The sequence below is a fragment of the Protopterus annectens genome, chromosome 6.part0 (assembly GCF_019279795.1).
Source record: "Protopterus annectens isolate FY-2018-M chromosome 6.part0, PAN1.0, whole genome shotgun sequence".
Classification (NCBI taxonomy): domain Eukaryota; kingdom Metazoa; phylum Chordata; order Ceratodontiformes; family Protopteridae; genus Protopterus; species Protopterus annectens.
Window position 1 is genome coordinate 1,550,912,921 of NC_056737.1, and position 25,789 is coordinate 1,550,938,709.

The 25,789-nt window shown below is 38.6% G+C and overlaps 1 protein-coding gene across 1 annotated transcript in view; it reads left to right on the plus strand.

Annotated features, from left to right (window-relative positions):
- Positions 1 to 24,662, plus strand: part of FAIM (Fas apoptotic inhibitory molecule) — a 472,349-nt gene extending 447,687 nt beyond the window's left edge. Inside the window, exon 5 of the mRNA XM_044075005.1 lies at positions 18,615 to 24,662. Coding sequence (XP_043930940.1) covers positions 18,615 to 18,764 — 150 coding nt within the window. The 3' untranslated portion in view covers positions 18,765 to 24,662. The remainder of the gene's footprint in view (positions 1 to 18,614) is intronic.
- Positions 24,663 to 25,789: the final 1,127 nt, after the last annotated feature.

The window sequence follows — 25,789 nt, forward strand, 5'->3', positions numbered from 1 at the left end:
GATCTACAATATAAGAAATGTACATATATGATCACAGTCTGGGGTAGTCACCTTAGCAAAAAGATGAATTGGGCCAGAGAAGGGTAGGGTGAAGGTGGGCTAGGTGTAAAATGGATGGGACACGCACAAAAAAGGAGAGAGCAGATAGAAGTGGTGAAACGAGTCAGATAAGACAGCATGGAAGACCAGAGAGGCACTTGAGGAAGACTGGTGAGATGGGATAAATACGTCTGCTAGTGCCAAAGTCATGTGGGTGAAAGAAGAAGAAGGAAATGTGAAGAAGCTGATATAGGGATGTCTGAGGGGAAACTAGTGAAAATGCAAAGAGAAATATGGAAAGGGAGATCAAGTGTAGCAGAAATAACTCACAAAGAGATGGCTTTGAAGACAGAAATGGAAGTGATACTCATGACAGCTGGAAAGGTTGAAGCTTAGTATTGTAAGGATTATTGGTAGTCAGATAGGCAAAACTGTAAGAAGAAAAAAACTGGAGAGGTATGTTGCATAAAGGATAAATGCTGGAGAAATGTAGTGAGTGATGATCAAGTTAAGGGAAACCTTTAATGAGGGCTATCAACAACTATGTTAGGAATGAGGAAGAGAGAAAACATCACAGTGGGAATGGGTAGATAGAAGAGAGAGGGTGGTGTAGGTCAAGTATAGAACAGAAAAAAAGACGGAGAAGCTATCATGATAAAGGTGCTAGGGAAAGTGGTAAAGAGATGAACAACAGAAAAACAGGAGGAACAGATGAATACCCAGCAAAATTCTACAAATGAGAGAGAACAGAAACTTTGTCAAAGAAGGGTGGAGGAATTTGGAAGAATAGGGCATAAAGGTAGGATCACAGACACTATGAGGAAGGGTAAGAGTTTTCAGAGATATAGCTGGTGCAGTTGTCACTTTGGGAATTTTCCCCAGTTAGCACTCTTCAGTTAGTGGTGAGGAACAAAAAAAATCATCCTCAACAGCTCAAGAAGCTGCTGCTACATTTGCTAACACACACACACACACACACACACACACACACACACACACACACACACACACACACACACACACACACACACACACACACACACACACACACATACATACCAGACAATCTTTTACTTCATTTAAGTAGCCCTGATATTAATCAGGGCTGCTTAAATGGTTAATGTGATATGTGCTGATATGCAATGACTGTTTGGCACCTCGTATTCCACACCAGTGTCACCCCCTAATAGCTTGTGCCTGGGTCAGTCACCCCTTTTGCTGTCTTAGCTATGGCTTTAAGAGTGGTCATACAAGCCAGAGACAGAGAGACTGGATGAAACAGGAAGCTACTGAACGATATTGCTTTTTCAAGACAGACATAACATTACCAACTAAGGTATTAAGAGTCTTACAAATAAGCTTGAGGGGGAAAATTGGATGTGTCAGATTGAGGAAAGTGGAAGAGAAGGAACAAGACGGGAAGGAAGAGTGGCATTTGTGCTATAAAAAGTAGTTCAGTGACATGGGAATTTTTGTGGAGGGAAAGAGATGCATGGGATGGATAAAACAATTTATAAAATTCATGAGCAAGCGGTGATAGAGAATGGAGGTATATAAGCATAGAAAGAGGAAAATAGCAGGGGTGCCCACTGTCATCAAGATTATTGCTTCTAACAGTAAAAGAACTAGCAGTAGCAGTAGGAGAGGAGTTGAGGAAAACAGAAAGTGAAAGAGAAAAAAAAAATTTAAGTCAAATATTACATAGCTCATTTAAGTGCTGTCTTCTTTTAAACCTCATTCCTCCCCTGTATGTATTATTCCCACAATTCTATTTTTTTCCTATGTAGTTTGCTCCTAAAGATCTCAATTTCAGATGTTTTATCTCTGTTACTATATTCACTACTTCTAATATAATTGGTTTAGATTTTGATTTCCATTTTCTAGTAATTACTTTTTTGGCAGCCACCATAATTAAGAGACAGCAAGGCCTTACCATGTCTAGGCAATTCCGATTCTGTATCATAGCTAAGAAAAATCATCTCCCTTGTCAGAGTAATCCTCCCACCCAGCATCTCCAACAGTGCATCCCACAGGGAATTCTTAAAGTCCACAACTCGCTGCACTCCCAGAAAATATATTCCCAATTACCTCTTTCTTCTCCGTTATACCTCCAACAATTGCAGTCTGCCTGAGGAAAAAGTCTCTGGAGTCAACTTGGGTATAAAAATATTTGTGTAAAGATTTCCAAGCAAAAGTCCTAAATCTTCTAGATTTTGTTGCATATTTGGGAGACATATATTTGTCCTCCCATTGCTTCTTTGTGAATTTCTTATCCAGTCTCTCTTCCTAATCCTTTTGAACCTCCTCTAATTGATTCTTATAGTTATTATGCAGTATTCTATATGCTGTACTAATTATTCCTTTTTTAATGGCAGCTTCTGTTCTACGTTCTACCAAAAACTCTACCAGTGCTGGTCTTTCATTTAGGACCCCCATAGTTCTTTCTCTTTGCCTATACTCTGCTATCAATCCTTAATAAGGAAGGTAATCTCTAAGCTGCAGTCCAGATAAATTCTTGGCATCTTCCCGTTCTATCATCTTTCAATCTCTAGTAATTTGTTCCCAATACCTTGGTCCCTTTGCCAGTTTCTTGCAGTAAATTTCAGCCCCGTCTTGCTTATTGTCTATATCCCTAATTGCAGTTATCACAATTAGCAGAATCTCCTTTCTGCATTCCCGTGTTGACTTAGTTCTTGGTATACGTTCTGTTACTTTATTGATATAGTATTCTGTATGATTACTGATGTGTTGTCAATCTTGTCTTTATTCTCACTGATGGGTCGAATCCGATCCATCAAATTCATCTCAGGCTTTTTATAAGCTTCAGCCAAGCTCGTGGGCATTTTTTCCTACCCATAATGCAACTGTTCTGTAACCTCAGAGTTCGTTTGCCACACAGCGAAGAGGTTCCTTTTTAGCCAAGCTCTGGGATAAGTATTGCTAATTGTTTATCTAGGGTTATTTCTAGTTTAATTATTATTGTCTTGTTTCTTTAACTGTCTTGTTTGTTAGTGTGAGTCTCCCTACCCCTTTTAAATTACCGACCCGTTTAAGTTAGAGGGTCATCTCCGTCATCCGTTTCAGTTAGAGAACATCTTCTCTCCCATCCCTTCCCTCCTGTAATTGTCCTTTTTAGTTAGTGGACAGTTTTCTTCTCTTTTCTACCCACCCTTTATTTCTCTGTTTGAGTTAGAGGACGATCTTTTTGTGTACTGAAAAAAAAAAGAGAGAGAGCGATAGAGATGTTTTACTCTTTCTAATTTTGCTCAGTGCGTGTGTGTGTGTGTGAGTGTGTGTGTGTATTAGATTATGTCTCAGAAACAGGAAGGGAAACCGTTAGGTTTCAAGAAATGTGAAAAATGCGGGAAGAAGATGCTCCTTAGTGATTCTCACATTCTCTGTGTGTATTGCTTGGGGCCTCTTCATCTCCAAGAAAATTGCTCTGTATGTCATGGGTTTAATCAGAGAGTGCTTATAGGGCATAAAAACAAGTTGATTTTAAAGGGTTTACTAAAACCCCCTTTTTCAGAAGCTATTTCTTTAGAGTCCTCAAAGTCACTGGACAAGACTTCAAGGAGGGCGTCCTCAGCTCCAAAAGATTCGTCGGAGCCAAGACCCAAAACTCTACCAGCATCCTTGGAGCAGACAGTCATTCATGGATCCAAAGCTACATCGGAGATGACAAAACCTTCGGCTCCGACATTTCTGCGCCAACACGAACTACACATCGGAGCTAATTCACTTGAACCAGTGACTTCATGGCTCCCATCTCCATTATTGACTAAGTCTAGATCCCCATCTCTTTCTACTCTGTCTACCAGGAGCTTATCCAATGAAGATGTGGATATGGTTGTGTAGAGGTTGCTGAAAACTCCAGCCCTATCCAAACTTTTGTTGGATCCGAGCCCAAAGGAATCTGATCAGACACAGTCCACCTCCCTAGAAACTGTTCCTCCTCTGATCCATCCTTCGCTTTCGGAGCCAGAAGACTCTGATCTGCAGATTGTGTCAGTGTCAGCTCCAGGACCATTGGCTTCCTTGGAGCAGACATTCACCGTGAGTGTTTCCCTCCATTCAGAGCAGGACACCTCTAGGAGCCGACACTTTCCCGTCAGGTCCTCTGAGCCAGCTTGGATCTCTCTGGCTCTGACCCTGCCTCTTGGGGGTACAGTGCCAGTGAGTTCTGCTTCTACCTCTGGTTCGGAGCTTCTGTCACTGGTTCTGAACATGCCTTTGGCTCTGACAACCTCTTTGTCAGATCTGGGGGATTCCTCGGGACGGGGACAGTTTGCTTTCAAGGTTATGAGGAGGGTTTTGACTCCTATCAAGTCTCAGGCACATCCTTTTTTGGATCTTCCTCCCTCTACAGGCCATTTGTCTTTTACCTCTCAGGTAACCATTCCACACAATCGCAGAGACCCCAGGGCTCAGGTTGCCCAACAGGACACCCCCCCCTTCTGAAACCTCTCCTCTCCAGAGCATCCCACAGAGGAGTTCCCTCAAAAGAGGACCTGCAAGAGGAAGCACCTTGATTCCCCAGAGGAGTCTCACACATCAGACACTGACCTCGATGACACAGAAGGGTCCCCAAGGTCACCTCCTGATGATGTTTCATTTGGAGACTGCCTGGAATTATTAAAACAAAGAGGTGATTGGCAGTCCAATCCTCCTTCAGCTGAGGAGTCAGTTTACCTGAAGGCTTTTGAGTCTTAACCTTCCTTGTCTTGGGTGACTCCTCCTTCCGACGAGCTTATGGATTTAATCTCTAGGAAAGCCTGGGAGACCCCAGATTCTATAGAGGCTACTCCTACAAGGCCAAATAAGTTAATTACTGCCCTTATGAATAAAGCTTTTCTGACTAAGGGTGTTGCAGTTGATGTCATCGTCATGGCAGCTGCCACTAAAAAGGAGCTATCTGAGACCAGCTCCTCTATCCATCATCCTAATAAAGACTCTAGGACTATGGATAGATATGGAAAGTGAGTGTTTTCATCAGCAACCTTTGCTGTTCAGTCTGAACTACCTTACCTATTTCACTAGGCTACAGAGGGACCTGTTAAAGGAACCCACAGACTCCCTCCAAGGAGCTGTATCTGATGCAGTAGCAGCTAAAGTTAATGCTTAGTTTGCCACCCTCACTTATGTAGTAACCTCTTCCATGAGGCTCATATCATTAACAGCAGATGGAAGAGGAAAACTGCGGGTTCAGGTATTGCTCTTCAGAGACAGGCCTGGATGTGCCTTTGTGACTTCGCGGAGCCCTTCAAGTCTACCTTTGTTAACAGTTTTCACACATTAAAGATATTTTATATAATAACTGGTTCCTATTAAAAAATGATGAACAGGTGGGAAATAAGATGGGGAGAAACCTGTTGTAGTATATAAAAAAAACCCTGTATTTAAAAACATGTTGGAACGTAAAAAAGTGGGGTTGGGTTCCCAAAGTTGTGGATTTACAAGAAAGTGTGGTCATTGCTCTCAATGTAAACATATTTTGGAAGGTGGAAGTACCATTGTATGGTTCCATAAGGTCTTGGCACAAAAGTAATTGTGGCACCAAGAATGTGGTGTACATTGCATTGTGCCAAATGTGTGAAAGATACTATACTGGGAAAACCAAAAACACCTTCAGAACACGCACTTATCAACACATATATGACATTGGTAGAGGCAACAATAATAATGCCCTTGCAAAACATCTTAACAAGTTCCCTGAACATAACTTTAAATTCTTTGTTTTGGAGCATGTAGAAGTTAATGAAAGAGGGGGGACCCAGTGAAACATTTTTAGAATATAAAGAATTGATGTGGCAACTGAGGGTGAATGCCACTAACCCTCCTGGGTTGAATGAGGTCGTGTCCCTGGCTAGTTATCTAAAATTAAAATCAGAGTTCCACCTGTGACAACATTTTTTAAATACTTATTGGTATTTCATGAGTGTTTGACCTTTATGGGTTACTTATTTTTAGGATTTTAGGAGTATATATACATGTGTAGTTAGGATGATTTATTATTATTATATTATAAAATTATTTAAAATGTATATTTTGTATAGGTTTTATATACTAGGTATTAAATAGCACATGTCACTTTAAATGTTAGATTCAGTTTATTAAGTAATTGATTATTTAGAAATTTGGGGCTATATATAATGTGTTTGGTACACTAATTTTTTATTCTGATGAAATCATTTTGAATGGACTGACGAAAGCGCTAAATTTATTAAATCTATCTCAGATTGAAGTGGTTTCTGTGTTTTTTTTTTTTGTTACTTGGTTTGCATTGGGAAGTGGTTTGTGGTTATTTTTAAGTATATATATATATATATATATATATTTATATATATATATATATATATATATATATTTATATATATAAGTACGTATATAAATACAACCTATTATGTATACTTATGTACTTTTCATAATTTAGATGCTCTAATTCTTAAAAAGGGTTTAATGGAGACATGATCATTTAAACCTGGACTAGTAGAACCATTTAATCTGAGCTGCCAGCATGTCTCCCTACAACAATCCCAATTTTCCCAGTCACCCCCCCCTGGATCAATATTAACCTGTTCCAAAATTCCAAATAAGAACCCTGTATGTGTAGGTTGTATTAAGCCATGTTTAAACAAAGCGTTATTGTTTTTTTTTTCCTAATGCTGTATATGTGTTCGTAAATATGCTTACCTAAAGATCTATCCGTCTTACCAACATAGAAATGTGGGTAGTCCCTACACATGGCTATATAAACAAACAAGGAGGAACCAAATCATACCCCTTATGCTGAGAAGCCCTGAGGGTCTGGCAATGGGCAGAGGCCTCCAACTGCTTTCTCATAGCAATGCACATCCCGGGGAAATCCAGTGTGATTGCAGACAAACTGAACAGAGCCATTCTTTGGCCACCCAAGTCATCCCTCAGTCAGAAAGTGGTGGAAGAGATGTTTGCAAATGGGGCGAGCTGTGCTGCGATCTCTTTGCATCACCCATCAATGCCGATTCCAGCAGCTACATTGCCTTGATCCCTGCGGACGAGAGAGTCACTAAGGGATGCACTTGTTCATGATTGGCTCCTGGAACTTCTTTATGCTTTCCTAACAATACCTCTGATTCCCAAATTCCTACAGAAAGCAAGCTTACTGGAGACTGCAGTAATCCTAATTGCCCCCTATTGGTCTCGACAGATATGCTTTTTCTTCATCTGGTCTCGTGTACAGAAGGGAGCATGGATTCTGGACCCATTTCCAGACCTACTGACACATCCGTTAGGAGAACTTCATCCCAGTCTACAAAATCTTCCAGATCTACTGACAGATCCATCAGGAGAACTTCATCCCAGTCTACAAAATCTCAAACTAACAGCTTGGCTGCTCCACTTCCCATGATAGCCAGGTTTCCTCTGCTTTCTTCTTCAGTAAAACACATTTTGCTTTCTTTCTATAAGAACTCTACTCGGAAACTGTATAAGAGTAAATGGCAAAGATTTGTGGCCTGGTCTAATCTTAATCACATAGATTCCTTCACAGCACCTTTGCATTCTATTCTGAAATTTTGAGCCAAATTATTCAATGAAGGAACTGCTGCAGCTATTAGGGTGCAATTAGCAGGCATCTCTAATTTTCGCATAAGAGACAATGGTACCTCTATAATTTCAAACAGGCTTTGTAAAGCATTCTTCAAAGGTACTTCCTTAATTAGCTTCCATACAGAACCCCTATTCCACCTTGGGATTTGAATTTTGTATTGTCAAATCTTGTTTACCCACCCTTTGAAACTTTTGCCACATGTGATATGAAATATTTATGGAAAATGTGTCTCTTAGTAGCTATATGTACTTCAGCAAGAGGAGTTTTTGAGTTACAAAGTAAATATATCCTCTAAGCATCCATACATAATTTTTCATAAAGACAAAGTCTCTATGAGAACAATCCCTTCATTTTTACTTAAAATGGTATCTGAAACAAACATCAACCAATCCATTGAATTACCAGGGTTCTTTCCAAACTTTCAAAACAAAGGAGAATACACTCTCCACCTTTTAGATGTCCATAGATAGTTACGTTTGTATTTGCGCAGGACATCACAATTCAGAAAGTCAAATCAGTTCTTTATCTCTTATTCAGACATTAGAAAAGCTCAACCAGTTTCTAAGGTAACACTATCCAACTGGCTATCACAATGTATATCTTTCATATACACTTCTAACCACAAGACTATTCTAAATCCTATCAAAGCTCATTCTACCAAGTCAGTAGCCACTTCAGTGGCTTTCCAAGCCAGATTACCCTTAGATAACATCTGTGCTGCAGCTACATTGGCTAAACCACATACTTTTATCAGTCATTACAAGTGGGATTTGGCCTCTAGGAGTAGAGCATCCTTTGATTCTATAGTTTTGAGGAATATTCTCCATGAGCCACCCAAGTATTAGGTAGCTAGGGACACGGTCCCATCAGTGAGAATAAAGACGAGATTGACAACAATGCATAAAGAAGTTATGTACTCACCATAACGTTCCATGTGTGTTATCCATCTCGTCCTTTGTTCTCACAGCCCACCCACCATTCCCCTCCTGGTAGACCGAGGAGTTCTAATTGGATTTTTATAGGACTCTGCAGCCTTTAAGGATATTTCTTGGGTATATGTTTGTCACATATTCTTAGTAATGAATACTTATAGTCACTGCTAGAGGGCAAACAAGATCTGAGGTTATAGAACAGTTGTGTTATGGTAGGGAAAAATGCCCATGAGCTTGGCTGAGGACCTCGAGCTTATAAAAAGGCCGAGACGGATCGGATCCAAGCCTTCAGTGAGAATAAAGGATGAGATGGACAACACACATGGAATGTTATGGTGAGTACATAACTTATTTTTATTCTCCTTAAAGGCCTGCATTCAAATTCCCAGTCTCTCCTTGTTTCTTGTGCGTCCTCCCAGGTTTCAACATCATCCCTTTCCACTTTGAATTATAGTTTTCTGCTTGTGATATGTATAGGAGCCTTAAATGTGTAGCTTTGAAATACCCCTTCAAATTGGGTAATCCCAACCTGCCCTGTTCTACTGGAAGAATCAGCTTACCCCACTTGACACTTGCCATCTTCCCCTCAGAGATAAGGTCTTTCAGCTCTTTATTAATTGCTATCCACAACTTTTCCTCTGATTGATAAACATATGCCTGACCTGTGTATAAGACTAAAGAGACTAAAAACAATTTGACTGCTTGTATGTTACTATCCATATCCATATAACAAAGCATCCATTTTCTCAGTTTTTGTATTATCTTTTGTTTAGTCTCTTCTCGCATATCCTTAGCTGCCACACCAGAATCATTTTAATCCATACTCCTTAGTACTTCATTTTATCATGTCCTCATTAATAAGGATATTGCTGAACCAGTCCATGTGTGGGTATATAATTTACTGCTGTTGCCTTTGTTTTAGCTTTATTAATTTTATATCCTGAAAAGATTTGAAACTGTCTGAAAATGTTCCACAACACTGTAATGTCTTTTTCTGGTTTTGTCGGGTATAAAATAATATCATCTGCAAATAGAGCCAGCATTTCTTGACTACCATACCAATTATATCCTTGAATTTCTGAGTCCGTTATTTTCTTTGCCAGTGGTTCTAAATATACTGCAAATAACAAAGGGGATATTTGACACCCCTGCCTGATTCCTCCACTCAAGCAGAAATTATTAGAAAGAACCCCACACACTTTAATTTTTGCCTCTGATTCCCTCATATAGCCTCCTAATCAACCTTATTTTTCAGGAAATGAAAATACTTCCATTGCCCTGCTCATAAAGTGCCAGCTTACTCTGTCAAATGCTTTCTCTGCATCAAGACCCACAACAACTATGGTATTTTATTGCATTCTGCTTCCCTCTGGATCATCAATGTTCTGTTAATGTTGTCAAATGTTTGCCTCCCCTTCACAAAACCACATTGATCCATATCCATCAATTTACACATTACGTTTGTCATTCTTTTAGCCATTATAGACATGAACACTTTATAGTCATGGTTTAGTATTGAAATGGGCCTGTATGAAGCTGGGTCTGATGGATCGTTACCCTCTTTGGGTATTACAGCTACCACTGCTTTCTTCTAGGATGCTGGTACTTCTCCTCCTCTTAAAATACTGTTAAACATAAATTTCCAGATCTTTATCAGTTTTTCCTTCCTGGCTTGCAAACTTCCACAGGAATACCCTGTATTCCGGGGACTTTCCTGTAGATTGGTTATACATCACCATTTTTGTCTCATCTCCTCCTATCCTGTTAGTAATTGAGCTTTATCTACCTCTAATTTTGGCATATTTAATTATTCCATAAATATTTCCATTTGTATCTTTTCTTGATTTCCATATTTCTCTGCTTTATACAGACTTTCATAGAATTTCCAACATATTTGTAAAATCTCTACAGGATCTCTCTTGTTAGTTTCCTTTGTTATAGGCTCCCTAAGCTTGGTGACGGCCCTTTCTACGTTCTTTTGCCAGAGTCATCATGCTAAAAGTTTTCGTGTCTGGTGGTGTTATCAAAAAACATTTGCTTATCAGCAGTCTTTCTAAACTTGTGCATATTATCGAGGTAATCCCTTATTTTCTGCTTCACATTCTGCAGTTGATCCTCCTCTTCTTCTGTGAGATTCCCCCTATTCTGCATTACTTTGACATTTGTCAGTCCCTCTAAATAATTCTTGTTGCTTCTTAACCATAGCTCCCTTTCTTTTATTTCCACCCTATTTTGAAACTCCACCTTAATTTTATTCCACTCCATATTTTCAGAATAAATTTCTATGCTCTCTAATAGCTCCTGCATAATCTCTACTACCCATTCCTTAAATTTCTCTCTTTCAACAGATAGGGGGGAAAGCACCAGTGTCTCATTTTTATTTCTTTAACCTGTGTTTTTATTTTATTAGTTACTATTGGTGCATGATCTGAAATACTTATGAGTGAGTATTAAGACATTCAATTAAATGTACGTGCTCTTGTGAAATGTAAATTCTGTCTAGCCTAGCCCAATTTCTATATATTGGGGAATAATATGTAAATTCATGCCACACTCCTATTACTGAATTCACATCTTCCGTGACAAATATGTTCATAAATTTCTTCAAAAATCTACCCTCCGTTATACTTTCTTTTGGGGCCCCCAGACACATCTTTACTGCTGCAAATCACATTCTAGTCCCCACCTATAAGTAATATTCCTTGCTGAAAACTGATTATTTCTCCCAGAATTTTCTTAAGCTCCATTATAGCGGTTTTAGGTGGAATATAAATACATGCCAGTGTAATCTTCCTCCCTTGCCAGTAAATCCTTAGCACTACATAGCTACCATTATTATAGGTTCATAGGTAGATGCTAGGCTATCGGCTCAATGGGCCTAAGTAAGCCTAGCCAACAAGGTTCCCTGGCTTATGCCACCCAAGAAAGTTAATTTCCTGTGCCCCTGTCAAGCAGAGCCACAGATGTGATCCCTGGGGTGTATTTCCTATTTCCCATCCATTAATCAAGATTTTTCTTGAAGAGTGCTAATGAGGAACTTTGCTTGACATAGATGGGTAGCTTGTTCCAGAGTATAGGAAGTCTCTGGGACCGGAATCTATCCCTCCAGCATGTCCTGTTTATTGTGGTGACAAGGTTTAGGTCCCTAGAGCATGTAGCTCAGAGGGATTGGGATTTCTTTAGGTGTAGCATGTCCAACAGCTCTGGGTTTAACATAGCTTTATATATTAGGCAGAGATCTCCTCGGAGTAGGCAATATGCTACAGAGTAAAGCTGGAGTTTTTTGAGACGGTCAGTGTAGGGCATCTGTTTGAGGCCAGTAATCCTCTTTGTGAAGTACTTCTGTGGCCTTTCCAGCTGCTGAAGATGTCTTGTGAGGTACAGTCCAAAAGGGGCATTGTATAGAGTCTAATGAGTGCCAAGTAGAGGGGAACAATGACCTCTTTTTTCCTGGATGAGACCCCTTTTGTGGTGAGGTGTGCCATATAGAAGGATATCCTGGCTACTGTGTCGATGTGATTATCAAAGGAGAGACTACTCTTTTTTTATCCTCTTCTATCACTATTTTATCTCCTGTTGCAATTAATATAAGTACTCTTTTTCTTTTGTCCCGGGTATTCCACTGAATAACCATGCTGAAAACCTTTTTTTTTTAAATTAAATTTTATGTTCAGCTCTTTCCAACTGTGCCTCCTGTAACATAGCTATTTGCACTCTAATTTTTAATATGGTTCACTGCACTTTCTTTTTGTATTTATCTGTGAGACCATTGATATTTAAAGACATTACAGAAAGCATCATTACATTAAAATGTATTATTCCCACCTTTTATGTACAACATCTTTTTGTAAAATTTCTGATTCCAGCTTTTGTGTTACATGCATACACCATTTGGCAGGCTGAACTTTTATACAGCTGTTTCTTGTCCTATCCATTTGAGCCTATGTCACATCTTACAAAACTTTTGTTTTATTGAAAGCCCTCAAACAAAAAAAACCTCAGCCCAATACCCCATAAAACCTATTAACCTAATATGAACAGAAAAAAATATATACATCTTCAAATACTGAAGTTTTATCCTCATACTAGGAACAAAAGTCTCTAACTGACAGACTTGAGTTAACTTAAGAGATAGGTTATACATGCTAAAACCCATGGGTATCCTGTGCTTCTACTAAGTGCTAATTGGGTTTGTCTTAACTTTATAGCTCTCCCAGCTGGGAAAACCCATAAATGCTTTCAGAGAACATTATGTCCCAGCCTATTTCTCTCTTTTTTTTTTCTCAGCCAATCACCCTCCACCAGACTGTACCGAGTTTCTCTTTATCAGATTGTTTACATGAAAACATGAAGACCAGCTGCAGAATTGTTACTAAGCAAACATATTTGGTAGAAAAAGCCTCATAATATTCAATACTCTTTCATGTACTTGCTCTGTCTTAAAACTTGTTAGCAAATCAATCTAAGGTCCTTAATCCAGTCACCCCCCCATGCAAGCGTGAGAAAAAAACATTATCTTTTTCTCTTGTCATGCTTTTGTAACCCGGCTTTTTCTTTTACATTGCAGTGCCTACATTTCTTAAAACTGAACAAGAAGAAAGAGAGAAGGGAGAAAGAAAAAGTTTACAGTCCCTATTGCACTTAAAAATAACTGAGAAACTTTTACTTTATAGCATGTAAAAAAACACACACACCACAAAAATAGCACTATTTAAGAAATGAAAAAATCTTTACCTACAGTTAACTTTTTCTATTCTGTTCCCCTCCCCAAAGCACTTTTCCAAACATTAATGACATGAAGTAGGGAATATGCTTTGGAGTCCCCCACAAGTCCCACAAATTCTGAAAAAGTGCAATATTTCCAGATTTTCTCCTGTCATAGTTTACAAATATAATTATTGCATGGCAAACCCACATTGTTACTGGCTTTATTCCTGTTCATCTTCATCTCCAAATCCTGTCTCTGCTTCATTTCCAATGTACTCTTGATTCTTCTAGTCAGCGCTCATGCTCCCTTCCTTCTCTCCATTTTCCATTGAAACATAGGATAAGGTTTCACAGGTACACTCTGTTTATTGTCTTTATTACCAGAAGAACAAGAAGCAGAGTCTCCTTCTGTTTCACAGCTTAGTTTTTGTAGGACAAACTTTTATATTTCCTTCTTAGCATGTACTTCATCAAAAATGATTTTGTCCCTCAAGGGAGGAATACCTTGAAGGCAGCTGGGTACAGCAGATTGAATCTCACACCTGCATTTTGGCATTCCCTGAACAGTGGAACACATTTGTTCCTCTTCTGCCTGGTGTGCAATGACTAATCATTCTCAACAAACACTCTGCTGTCTCCCACTTTTAGTACTTTGTCCTTCTGCCACAGTTTTGTCAGAATCAACTCCTTTTGCTGGTAGGATTGCATCTTTACTATTAAAGGTCTAGGTTGCTTTCTCATAGCCAGGTTTGGAACACATACACAGTGTGCCCTTTCAACTAACAACTCCTACTGTGGAATACCAGTCCAGTTGCTTATTTCTGCTTTCATAAAATTAATGCAGTCTGTTCCTTCCAAATTCTCTGGTAGAGCTGAAAATTTCAAGTATTCCCTTCATGTTCTATCCTCTAATTCTATTATTTTTGAAACATTTCTTCCTGACAGTCTTGTATTTACCCAGCCTTTTCTTTATTTTGACCTCTGGGTTTTGCAGGTTTATCACCTCATCTCAATATCTGTTTAAAGCTTCTTCCATTTTTTCCAAGCTTTTGTTGTTTGTGTTGATGTACTCCATTAGTGTTTTGTTTATTTTATCCAGGTCTGTGTGCCATTGTCTTACATCTTCCTGTAGGTTACTGGAATTCATGTCTGGAGATAGCATTGCTTTTTGCTGAACAGCTGCAGAACTTTGCCCAGTCGGTGTTTCTTCCTCAGTTTTTGCCGCTGATTTTTTCCAGGTTCTCTGTATTTCATTTTTTTCTGGCATCTGGCAGTACACTTACTAGCCAGTTACTGAAATTTGCCCATAAACACAAGTCTACTGGCCTTCTGTGACGAGTCTCTGTTTTCACATTGGGAGAGCTAGAATTAAGCTTTTACCCAATGTGCAGCCATTTTAGAAGTCCGTCCCCTTTGTTCTTGAACACTGGCACTAGTATGCTTATTCTCCAGTCATCTGGGATATGCCTTTCTCTCCATACTGCTATGAATACCATCAGGAGCCATTTCTCCCCAACTCACCCAATATCTTTATGATATCTGCTGTGACCTCATCTGAGTCTGCTGCTTTCCTTGACTTCAGTTTCCTTAGTGCTGTTCTTACTTCTGTGGTGGGCTACTCCTCCTCTTCTTTCATCATAGGCTGTGTCTGGAGCAGTACCACTTCTGTGGGATTTTCTTCATTCAGAAGCTACTGAAAGTACTCCTTGTATCAGCCTTTGATATCCAGTGAACTTGTTTGCAGGTTATTGCTGGCATCCCTTATAAAGGGTGTCTGACTATCTTATTTATCTTTCTGTGTTTGCCTTGCAACCTGATACAGTTTCTTATGGTCACCTACTGAGTTACTTTCCAGAAGCTGGTTGAGTGTCTGTGATGCCTTGTCCTTTGCTGTTGCGACTCCTTTTTTAGTTTCTTTGTTAGCCAACCAGTATTCCTTCCTAGCCTGGTCCATCTTTTCCACATCACACTTTTTCCTGCATTCCTTATTTTTTGATGACTTTTTGGGCTTCTACATTCCACCATCAGTTTTCCATATGTACCTTATTTCCATACCTGGCTCTACTACATATCTGTTCTATGGACTTCACACATGCTGTTTTGAGGCATGCTATTCTTCTTCAACTCTCTATATTTCCTATTCTTCTTGAGGTGCTAGAGCCCAGAGTAATTCCATGAATTGTTGTACTTTCTCTCCAGTCAACTTTCAGGTGTTCAGCCTGGTCTCTGTTGACCTTAGAGCCTTCTCTGACCACTGCTTGCAGTTGATTGTAGCAACCAGTGGTTTATACTGTGGGCTAACTGTTTCAATGGGGTGACTTTGCAATCACTTATTTTACCCCAGTGCCCTTTCCTTACTAGGAGGAAGTCTACTTGAGTTGCATGTTGGCCACTCTTGTATGTGATCTTGTGACTACGTGTCTTTCCGAACCATGTGTCATATGATTGTCTGACTTGCTCCTGGGTTTTTCCACACCTATTGCCAAGGGGGAAACTGTGATTTCTCATACATAACTTAGGGGTAGCACAGCATGAGCACATGCCATCACTGTCAAAGGGACACGCCCATCTGCCTGAGAATGCTACCACTGCTCTCCCTGAGGCTGTAGCACCAGATGAGTATATTGTATCTAACATGGGTAACTCCATCATATAGTGGTCTGTCCATGGTTCCTGGCACCATGTTGTGTCATAGCTGACCCATGATAGTAGTGCTGGTAGCTCTTAGGATCAGTCAACATATGTGAAAGGCTATAGTCTAGGCAGAGTCTGTTGCTACCCATGCTGACTGACATGGAGATTTTTGATGTGCTGTATGGCTTCCATAATGTCTCCAGAAGGCATTGTCCAGAAGGCATTGGAGCCCAGGAACAGTGCCATGATAGGTTTCGTAAAGCACGTGATAGCATAAGTTGCAGCCATGTCCATCTCTATGTGGAAGATAGAAAGTGCCACCAGTACTGCCCTCTCTCGCAATGTACACCATGGCCAGAGGGCATGCTGCCAATAGGGAGGCCATCACAGGGAACAAAGCCTGCATTGGTGACAGTAAGGGTATCATACTCCATCACCCTATGTCATGTCTAACCACAACACAGATCCTCCAAGGTCAGGACCCATTGGTAGTGGGCTCCATACTAGTCCTGTTACACCATTACCCCCACATCAATATTGATGGGGTCTCTAGTCATGCCATATCCAGCCATCACAATAGCCCCACAGCATGATCATGTACTGGCTGCATCACTTACTCCAGAGATGAAATTATGACACAGATCTGGCTCTTTTGACCTGTAAATTCCCACCAGATTGTGTGTAACAGCAGCTTGTAATTGTGTATCTAGGTAGCTATGTAAATGACGACAGCTGTGACTCAAACCACACTCCCTCCTGTTTCGTGTAAGTGGAGATCTGTGAAGCACATAGTGACTCAACCTTTCAGTGCTCAGAATAGCCTTAAAATAACATTGTGTGCAGCATTTTGTCTGTGTCACCATACTGGGACCATAGCAGTGGGCTATACATTACTGCTTCACTTATGCTGCAATGTATTGTGCACAGCACTATTGGGGTGGTTGGAACAATTGCTGGTTACTGGAACTTGGCATCCATGTTGTTGCTGCCATAGAATGCTAATGTGGTGGCAGAAACAGGGCCTGATGTTGCACATCTACAGGCTCCCAGGACTGAGAGCTGGGAAGCCTGCTTCCTGGTAAACATGTTGTGTAGCTACAAGGAGCTTGCAGACTGTGCCAAGGGCCTAATGGAGGGGTTTCCCAGACATGCCCAAGCAACAGCATTGGGATTTCAGCTGGCTGAACACACACTCTTCAGTGTTTTTAGTATGCTCATGGGCAGTGTTGTATTAACACTTTGGCGGTTCCTTACAAGCATCATCAAATAAAGCTCCAGGGGTAATCCTGCCTCACTTGAAGCACAGAAGTGAGTGAGGTACTGGTACATACTGTCTGTGGTAGATATGTGGGATTACTAATGTGGCTGCACTAACCTACTCGGTGGTTGTGTGGAAGTTGTGCAGAAATCAGTGAAATAAATTACTTGTATGCCAGATGTGGGAATCACTGGCAATGCCAGGATGCTGTGCAGAGACATTGGTAATCCATTTCTGTGTGTTGTTCACTACTTGGCAGTTGAAGGAATGATGGTCTTACCTATGGATTTACTACATCCACTGCCACCAGATGGAGCATGTATTACAGGTGGCAAAACATGTACAGTCTGTTGCTCCCATTATGGCAGGGAGGTGGGCAAGGTCGTTAAAGTCACTGTTGGGATCTGCTTACTCCTCTGCTAATTTTAGGGAAATACATTCACATCCACATGGCGAAGATTATTTAGAAACTTTTTTACTGTTCTGCAGGCTGATAATTGTAATAAACCCAATGTATGTATCGCGTTTGTCTCTGAAAGGTCCCAGTAGTTGGAGCTACACATACCTTTCGTATGCATTGATATAGGAAGTCTGTATATTCCTCCAGCTCTAGCTGTGAGTCATAAATGTCAGACAGTGCTTGTATAATATCTCTGGCCACATCAGTAGTATAGCAAGGGTTGGGGTGAAGAGGGCAGCTCCCCTGGGCCCAAAGTGTTAGGGGTCATGATCAAGAGTTCCTGCATTTTTGCTCTACCAATTTTTTTTTTTGCTCTTCTTGCCAAAGGAGGCATGTATCTGTAGGAAGCCAACAGGCAAGTACCAGCTGTCTTTCTACAAAGCTGAATTCTGTTTTTTTCCTCTTTGGTTAGAGCAGAGGAAGGTGTGGATTTGTAAGAAACTGATTGACTAATATGCTTTCTACAAAGCTGTCTTATTTTTTGTGCTCTTCAGTTAGCAGAGTTAGAGGAAGCCAGCTGGCAAGGACCAATCATTTTTGTTCTGGCTATAACTTTTTTCTTACCATTATATGTTTTGGAGCAAGGAGATTACTGAATTAATTTGAGTGTGGCTCTTCAATATCTTACTGAGTTACTGGACAACTGTTTTTCTCTTTCTCTAAGATTCATGCTGCTGCAGCAAATTTCAGCTCACTATGTTGACCCACACCATTGTTTTCATCCTTTGTGTTCAAGCAATTTCTTAGGGCAAAAAGAATATAAGACCCTTCTAGTTTATACTTTAGGATCCAACACATACAAATTTTGAATAGAAGATTCATTAGGCTAAAGTATGGACAGCTAGTGTCTTGTCATGTCTAATATAATTTCATCTGCATGGAGCTTCACCAAATTAACATTGATATAGTATGATAAACATACTGAGAAAATCCATGAAATAACTTGTATATTTGTTAAGTAATCTTTTCTTCCTTTTTGTGTTCATGTTACAGGGAGAATTTGTAGAAGATGGCACTGAAACTCATTTTACTATTGGAGAACATGACTGTTGCATTAAAGCAGTCAGTAGTGGAAAAAGAAGAGAAGGAATAATTCATACTCTTATTATAGATGACAAGGAAATTCCAGAAGCTGCTGAGTAACTTTAAATAAAAAGTTGCTGTAGCAGGTAATAAAACACATCAAATCCGTATCAGGGACTTCGCAGCTGGTGTAGAAAAAACAGAGAATTAAAGAAGGCTCTTACAGGTTCACAGCTTTGGGCTTTGCTACCTTTAGACCTTTATTTGATCCCCAGGTATCTACTAAAATAAGTGAATATGCAGCAGTCAGATTTTGACTGCTTCGGAGCTCTAGAGACATAGTGAGAAATATGCATAGAGGACATTGATTGTATTGCTAACTGTAAGGTGAGCCATTAAGTAATGTTTTCTGTAAAATTTGTGAGAAAACTTTTTCAGTGGCAATGCTGGAGGCTTCATGCAGTGATACTGCCTTGCCATAGTTCTCTGCTCTGTAACCTTTTGCCTTTTACATTATGAGCCCTGTAGCAGAACTATATGTGTTCACATATTTGCATAAACATGTAAAGCACAGCAGAGGTGAGCTCCATCTTGCCTTTTTTTACAAGTTTTGTAACGGATTAAAATGCTGCTGAAACAGGTAATCTGCTTATTTTAAATTGTTTCTAAGCAGTTGTATAACGGTGTTTGATGCAAACAAAAGTCATGTCAAGCTCTAAAAAGCTGTTCAGAGATATGTTTGTAGAGCTGTTGCATAAATGACAATTCTTTCAAAATAATTTTCTTTGTTTATACAGTTTTATTAAACCAAAAACACCCAATAGCAATTTAGCTGTTCTATTTAGAAAAGTTAAGTTCTATTTTATTTTTTGCCTTCCTTCAGTTTTAATTGATATTTATTAGCACTTGAATGTGTGTCTAGTTACTTTGCTGTTCATACTTTTTTTACATCTATTTATGAACAAATTTGGACAAATAAAGCCAATCCCCACTAGCTGTGGGCATGCACATTTCTGCCTTCTTATGGCATCAGCAGCACAACATAAGTGGAATGCTTAGGGGAAAAGAAAATACACCCCTGGGATTCCACCTATGTTCCTGCTGGACAGTGGCATAGAGTGCTGACTTGGTTAAATTCTTGGGGCCTCAGGGCCAATAGCCTAGTAACTTCCTACGATACTACTGACTTTAACTTTCATTTGTAGCTCTGTTACCCTCTACCTTGATGTAGCCATAGTTTCTAGGATATTTTTTCTGTCGGCTATCAGAAATTGTTAGCGGTCAGACTGTAGACCACAGCAGACGACTTGATAAATGGGTATTAAAATCTTAATAGTGTTTCATATCATTACTCAAAACTGTTCATACTGTCTTTATCTAGTCTGTTTCATTAATACATGTTTTTAAGTGTGTGCACTGGTAAAGTAAAAGGTTGTCTTGTTCTCTGCCAAAAAGTAAAGTAGCTGGAAGAAAGTAAAGCAAAATAGCCTTTACTGAGCAAATGGTGGAGTCCCACTAGATAATGTGGTTCACTCATATGTTGTTTACTACTCCAGTGTGATAGATCCTGGCTACTAAATTATGAAGTTATATCCCTTTGAGGGGCACAATACAGTGTTATTTACTCTTAGGTTAACCGTCTTGTGCCCTTTTGAACAGTGGTTTAATTTTACTGCAGTCCTGCACACATGGAATCCCTTTGTTCCACACTGGCATTTTTGCATAACCTAACTGTCAACTGCCCCTTTTTGCCAGTCACATTTTCAGTCTTGTCTCAATAGATCTTAAAGGAAAGCACCTGTGTTCATTGTTGAAGAAGCATAGACACTATGAGTGCTGTTGCTAGATTAACAAATAAAGATCATCACATGTATTGCCTGTTCTGCCAGTCAGCTCAGCACAAAGACCAGACAAAAGGCTGTGCAAAAGACACCACAACTGAAACAAACAGATCCAAGGTTAGTGGTGTGAAGATTATGCCTATGGATTCTAGGTCTGGCTTTTCTTCATAGTCTGTTTTGGTTTCAATCCTTCACTTAGGTCCATGTCACCTAGTAAGATGCCATCCTCTTGTTTTGTGTCTTTTGACCCTGTGAAGTTGAAGAGGAAAGCATCAACCCAGGACTTACTGCTGGGATCAAGATCCTGCCATCTGTAGGCGTGTTCTAAGGCATAGAGGGGTAAAGCCCTGAATACACTGCAGGTGACCTGAGTTTGAATAGCTGCTTGAGTGTCTATAAGATCTAGTTGGAGAGGAGGGGAGTCAGCAGCCACCGCTAGTTCTGCCATCCTGGAAGGAGGGGGACTGCTCTGCTCATCACATGTATGATACCTACGAAAAGCAGTAGGTGTTTACCCAGTGGAGCTTGAGTCTCACAGGTCAAAAAACAAGATAACAAGCAGAAATCCACTGGAAAGCCACACAAGGAAGAGCCAGATTCAACAATTAGTGCTTTCATTCAATTTATTACACTATGAACTTCATCAGAAAATAAATTTCTCACCAAAGACCACCCTTTTTATACTAAGATTTGTAAAAAAGCACATGACATTTCACACCAATGAAAAAATAAATAAATAAATCTATCAGTTTATGAAAGCATCTTTTTAAGAGACAAAATTTTCTTTGGCAGTCACATTGTAGATCATTGATTACTCTCCTGAAGATGAGATCGACCCATTCTACTTTTACTGTGTGTAATCCACATCCTCTGGTTAAAAGTGCTATGGCCTTTTGCAAGAAAAAGAGATGATAGTTGTTTGTATAGGCCTTTTAACCATCAAGGTCTCTTCTCCCTCCATGTTCTTCCTTCATATCTTATAAGGAAGTTTTAGACCATGGCCTAAGGACCTCAACAGTCACGTCTTGCCCATTATTATTTAGGACGTATTTTTAGAATTGATCTTAATAGGCATTGTTCTGCATCTGATCAGTATTCTTCATCCTATCTTCCTATGGTAAGCAGACATTTGTCAGAGGAGTTTGTGTGCCATTTTAGTTTTTCCTGAACAAAGGAAGTATGGTGAGCGCACCTCAGTGGTCACAGGTAAAAGGATTGTATTCCCATCTTTTCCTTGTCCACAAGAAATTACGTGGGTATACTCTACTGCAGTCCTTAGCTTCAGCTGTCATATTAAATATGGGAGCTTCCTCCTGTCACCCTCCCAGGTTGTAATGCCCTTGTTGGTAGAAAGTTACAGTATGGGACCTGTAGGTACTGGGCACAATGTATTCTTGCTAATGAGAATTAATTTGGGAGTGTCACTAGAAATGTCTGTATTTCATTCTGGATACTCAACACTTTCTGTACAAAATTCTGCCTTTGGACCTTTCTTCTTCTTTTAAGATTTTTAACTAGTGCTTTGCTATGGTTAAGTGCTTACAGCTCAGTAGTCTCTGTGTTACTATGTTAGGGGGACAGTTGGTGGTTTATTCTATTTTGAGTTGACTTTGGAAATGTCTTATGCCCTACCTTGCTTGCATTACCTAAGGATTTCTACTTAATGGAAAAAGTCCCTTTGTCCAGTCCAGCTCATCAGATTTGTTAGGATGATAATGAACAATGACTAGTGTTTTCTTCCCATGGTGAAGACTTCCAAACTCTGTGTGTCCTACTTGATATCCTTCCAATTTTGGCGTGAGTCCTTCTTTACTTGCTGGAAACATCGTAGTGACTCAGTGGTTACGGTCTCTACCTCATAGTTCCAGGGTCCCAGATTCAGTTCTGATTTCTGGTTACTGTTTGTGTGGACTTTGGCTGGGTTTACTCCCACCTCATCAAAATAATCTGGTTGATTGTATACTCTACAGCTGTCTGTGTATATTCCATTTACTCTTGCCATAGTGATCCTGGTCATGTTTTAAAAAGATCTATGATGACCAGTTCACTTATTTAATTAAGAAACAAATAAAAACTTGAAATTATTACAGCAACTTTTTTACAGGTCTTACTTTGAAAAGGAGTATTAACATCATTTAATACTAATACTTGGATATACCATATCATAACTTTGTCTAACATTAGATCAGAATTTCCAAATAATACCTGTGGCTTGGTGCTTAGTCTTTTGGATTTAGTCCTTAATACAGAGTGCCTTGTTGAAAACATTGTAATAGAGGTTCAGTGATTAATAGAGCAGAACCTTTGACAGCACACTTTCAAGACCCACTTGTTGCAAGTGTTTCCAGGTACTCTGCATGCTTCTTGAAGGTACACACATAAGTAAAATATTTAAATATAAGAGAAATATGGAATACATGTTTGTGAGACAAAAGGATAATTTCTTATACAAATATGATTTTATATATATACATGCACACACACATAGGCAGATATCTGCATTTGCATAAGATACAAGACAAAAGGAATTGTTGGGCTAGGATATGAGTATGGGGGGTCGAATACAAAGAAAGTACATTCTCAATCTTTTTTCCTTGAAAAGTTTGAGGAGGTGCAATTCCCTTTTGAGATAAGCAAATGTGAGTGCACCTGGGTTCCATACAGTATTGTGTCTTGAGTCTGGTGGAGTGAAGTGTATGGGTATTTCTAAACAGCATGAGAGTACTTGCACAGAGTTTGAAGAGAACTCCCCTGCATTTCCGTCTTAAAGCCCATGAGTCAGTGGTCATGCAAGTACTTTCAACAAAATTTACATCACTGTGTCAGTGCCTTGGTTCATTTGAGAAATTCTTTTCATTCACAGTTTCACCAAGTCAACTTGCTATTAATAGCATCACAACCAACCCTTCATCCATCTTATTTCAAACTAAAATAAGCTTGTTCTGTTAAGTTCATACCACTGAGTGGTGCAGTTCTGACTATTGAATTTATTTTACGATATCTCCATAGGTTCCTTGCTGTATTCTGAAGGAATCATAATTATGTGTTTTGGGGTAACATACATTTAAGTATTGCCACAGAAAATATCCAGCAGGCGTGATTGTATTTAGCTCACTTCAGAAGATTTCTACACCAGTGTGTTATCTGCTTAGGAAAGTACAACTTAAGAGACATTAAACTTTGCAAGTGCCATAAGACAGAATACTCTGGAGGGATATAGTTTGAGGGTGAAAATCAGAATATTGGCAAATGAGATGGAATACATAGTGGAAGAGAAACAGGCAATCACAAAACTAAACAAATAAACTTCTTTTTTTTTTAAACTTTCTTTTTATTAATTTTCATAAATCATGAACTTCTTACATCATGCAGATAATTATACATAAACAACACTAAATATTAAAACTATATACAAAAAATGCTCATAACATTAGACTACTCTGTTGAAATCATTACATTTTATCTAATAACTTTTTTAGTTTCATCCAGGATAACTTCCTATGTGTCATTCTTGTCGTTCTCTAAGCAAGAGTTGAAAGATCTCTAGTACTTACTGTTTTGGCCAATAATGTAAATTCAGCAAAAGATACAATTATTTTGGTTTTCCAGTTTGAAGTGATGACTTTTCTTGCTGTTGCCAAAAGAGACCAGAGAAGATGCATTTGTGACTTTGGTATACAATCTGGCATTGGAGCATTAAACAACAAAAGTGCACCTGTTATTATACACTTGTCAGTCCACAATGCCTTCATAAAATCTCTAAATTTCTGCCAAAATGGGACATTCACTCTGCATTCAAGGAACATGTGTACCCAACCAGCACAGAGACTGTCATCACATCTCCAACAATTATGACTATTTTTATTTGACATTATAGCAATTCTCTGTGGGGTAAAGAAACTCCTGTGTAAAAACTTCCATGTAAATATTTTCAAATATGGAGAGGATGTTGTATGATTAATTGACCGAAGTGTTAATAATTTATCATTTTCAGAAAAATTAAATCTGTTCATACTTTCTATATAACTCCATAAAGAGTCTTCAGGCTGTTTTAGGTCAGCTCTTAATGTCTTGTAAATCTTAGATAAGGAGAACCCCATGTTAAATTGTGATGTATTTAATTCACTTAAAAGAAAGATTATTTTAGGCTGTAATAAAATATTAGTCACTTGGCTCATTTTAAATTCCTTTATTAGATGTTCCCTGAAAATTTGAATATTTAACCAATTATCTTGATTTGTGTTATACCTTGCTAACAGGCTTGTAGTGTCATAAATATTATTTGTACTTAGGAACTGATGCCAGTAATTTAGTCCATTGCCTTTCATTTCCATTATTTTATTCATATTAAAAGAGTCTAGTCAATTCTTCATGTGTGCTATTGGGAACATTAATATAGAAAAATGTCTTGTTATGCAGTTTCTGTTTATAATTTTCCTAAAATTGTTTAGTATATAGCTAACACAATGTAGTAACTTCTCATGTTTATTTTCTTTATATACCGAGTCTTTTACTACTAAAAAAAATTTGTTATTTTCAGTAAAAATGTCATTGTTTATTGCTTCATCAGCATTAAATAGTAGAATATTCATGTGTAACTTTTTCCAGCTTGAAGTATACTTGTTACTTAACCACTTGCTTATGATATGAATTATAACTGATTCAGCATAGAGTTCTAAGTTTGGAAATGCAATTCCACCTTTTTCCCAATCTCTATTGTGCCAATCATACTTTATTCTTGTTTTTGTGGGAACCATAAAAACTTAATTAGAAGTGAATTGAGCTGTTTTATTATTTTTTTGGAGGGCTAATAATTATGGTTTGAATAAGGAACAACATTTTTGGAAGAATACACATTTTTATTAATGTTAACTTTTCTTCAAAAGTAAAGAACATTTTATTCCATTTGTTTATATAGTCTTTGATTAAACCTAACAAATTTCTATAATTGACTTGTATAATTTCTTTCCAGTTAGGTTTTATATATATATATATATATATATATATATATATATATATATAGATAGATAGATAGATATTTAAGAGCGTTATTCCCCCAACTAAAATGACTGTATTTTCTCCATTCAGAACTTACTTTCTTATTTACTAATAATGTTGAATTTTAAACCTGAAAGTTTCTCAAAATGTCCTATAGCTGCTGTAATATGTCTTATTGAGGAATCTAAATTTCCTATGGTTAATATTATATCGTCAGCAAATAATTGTATTTTAGAAGCATCATTTGAATTAACAATAAAGCTATTTATGTTGTTATTATTTCTTATTTAATTTGCAAATGGTTCT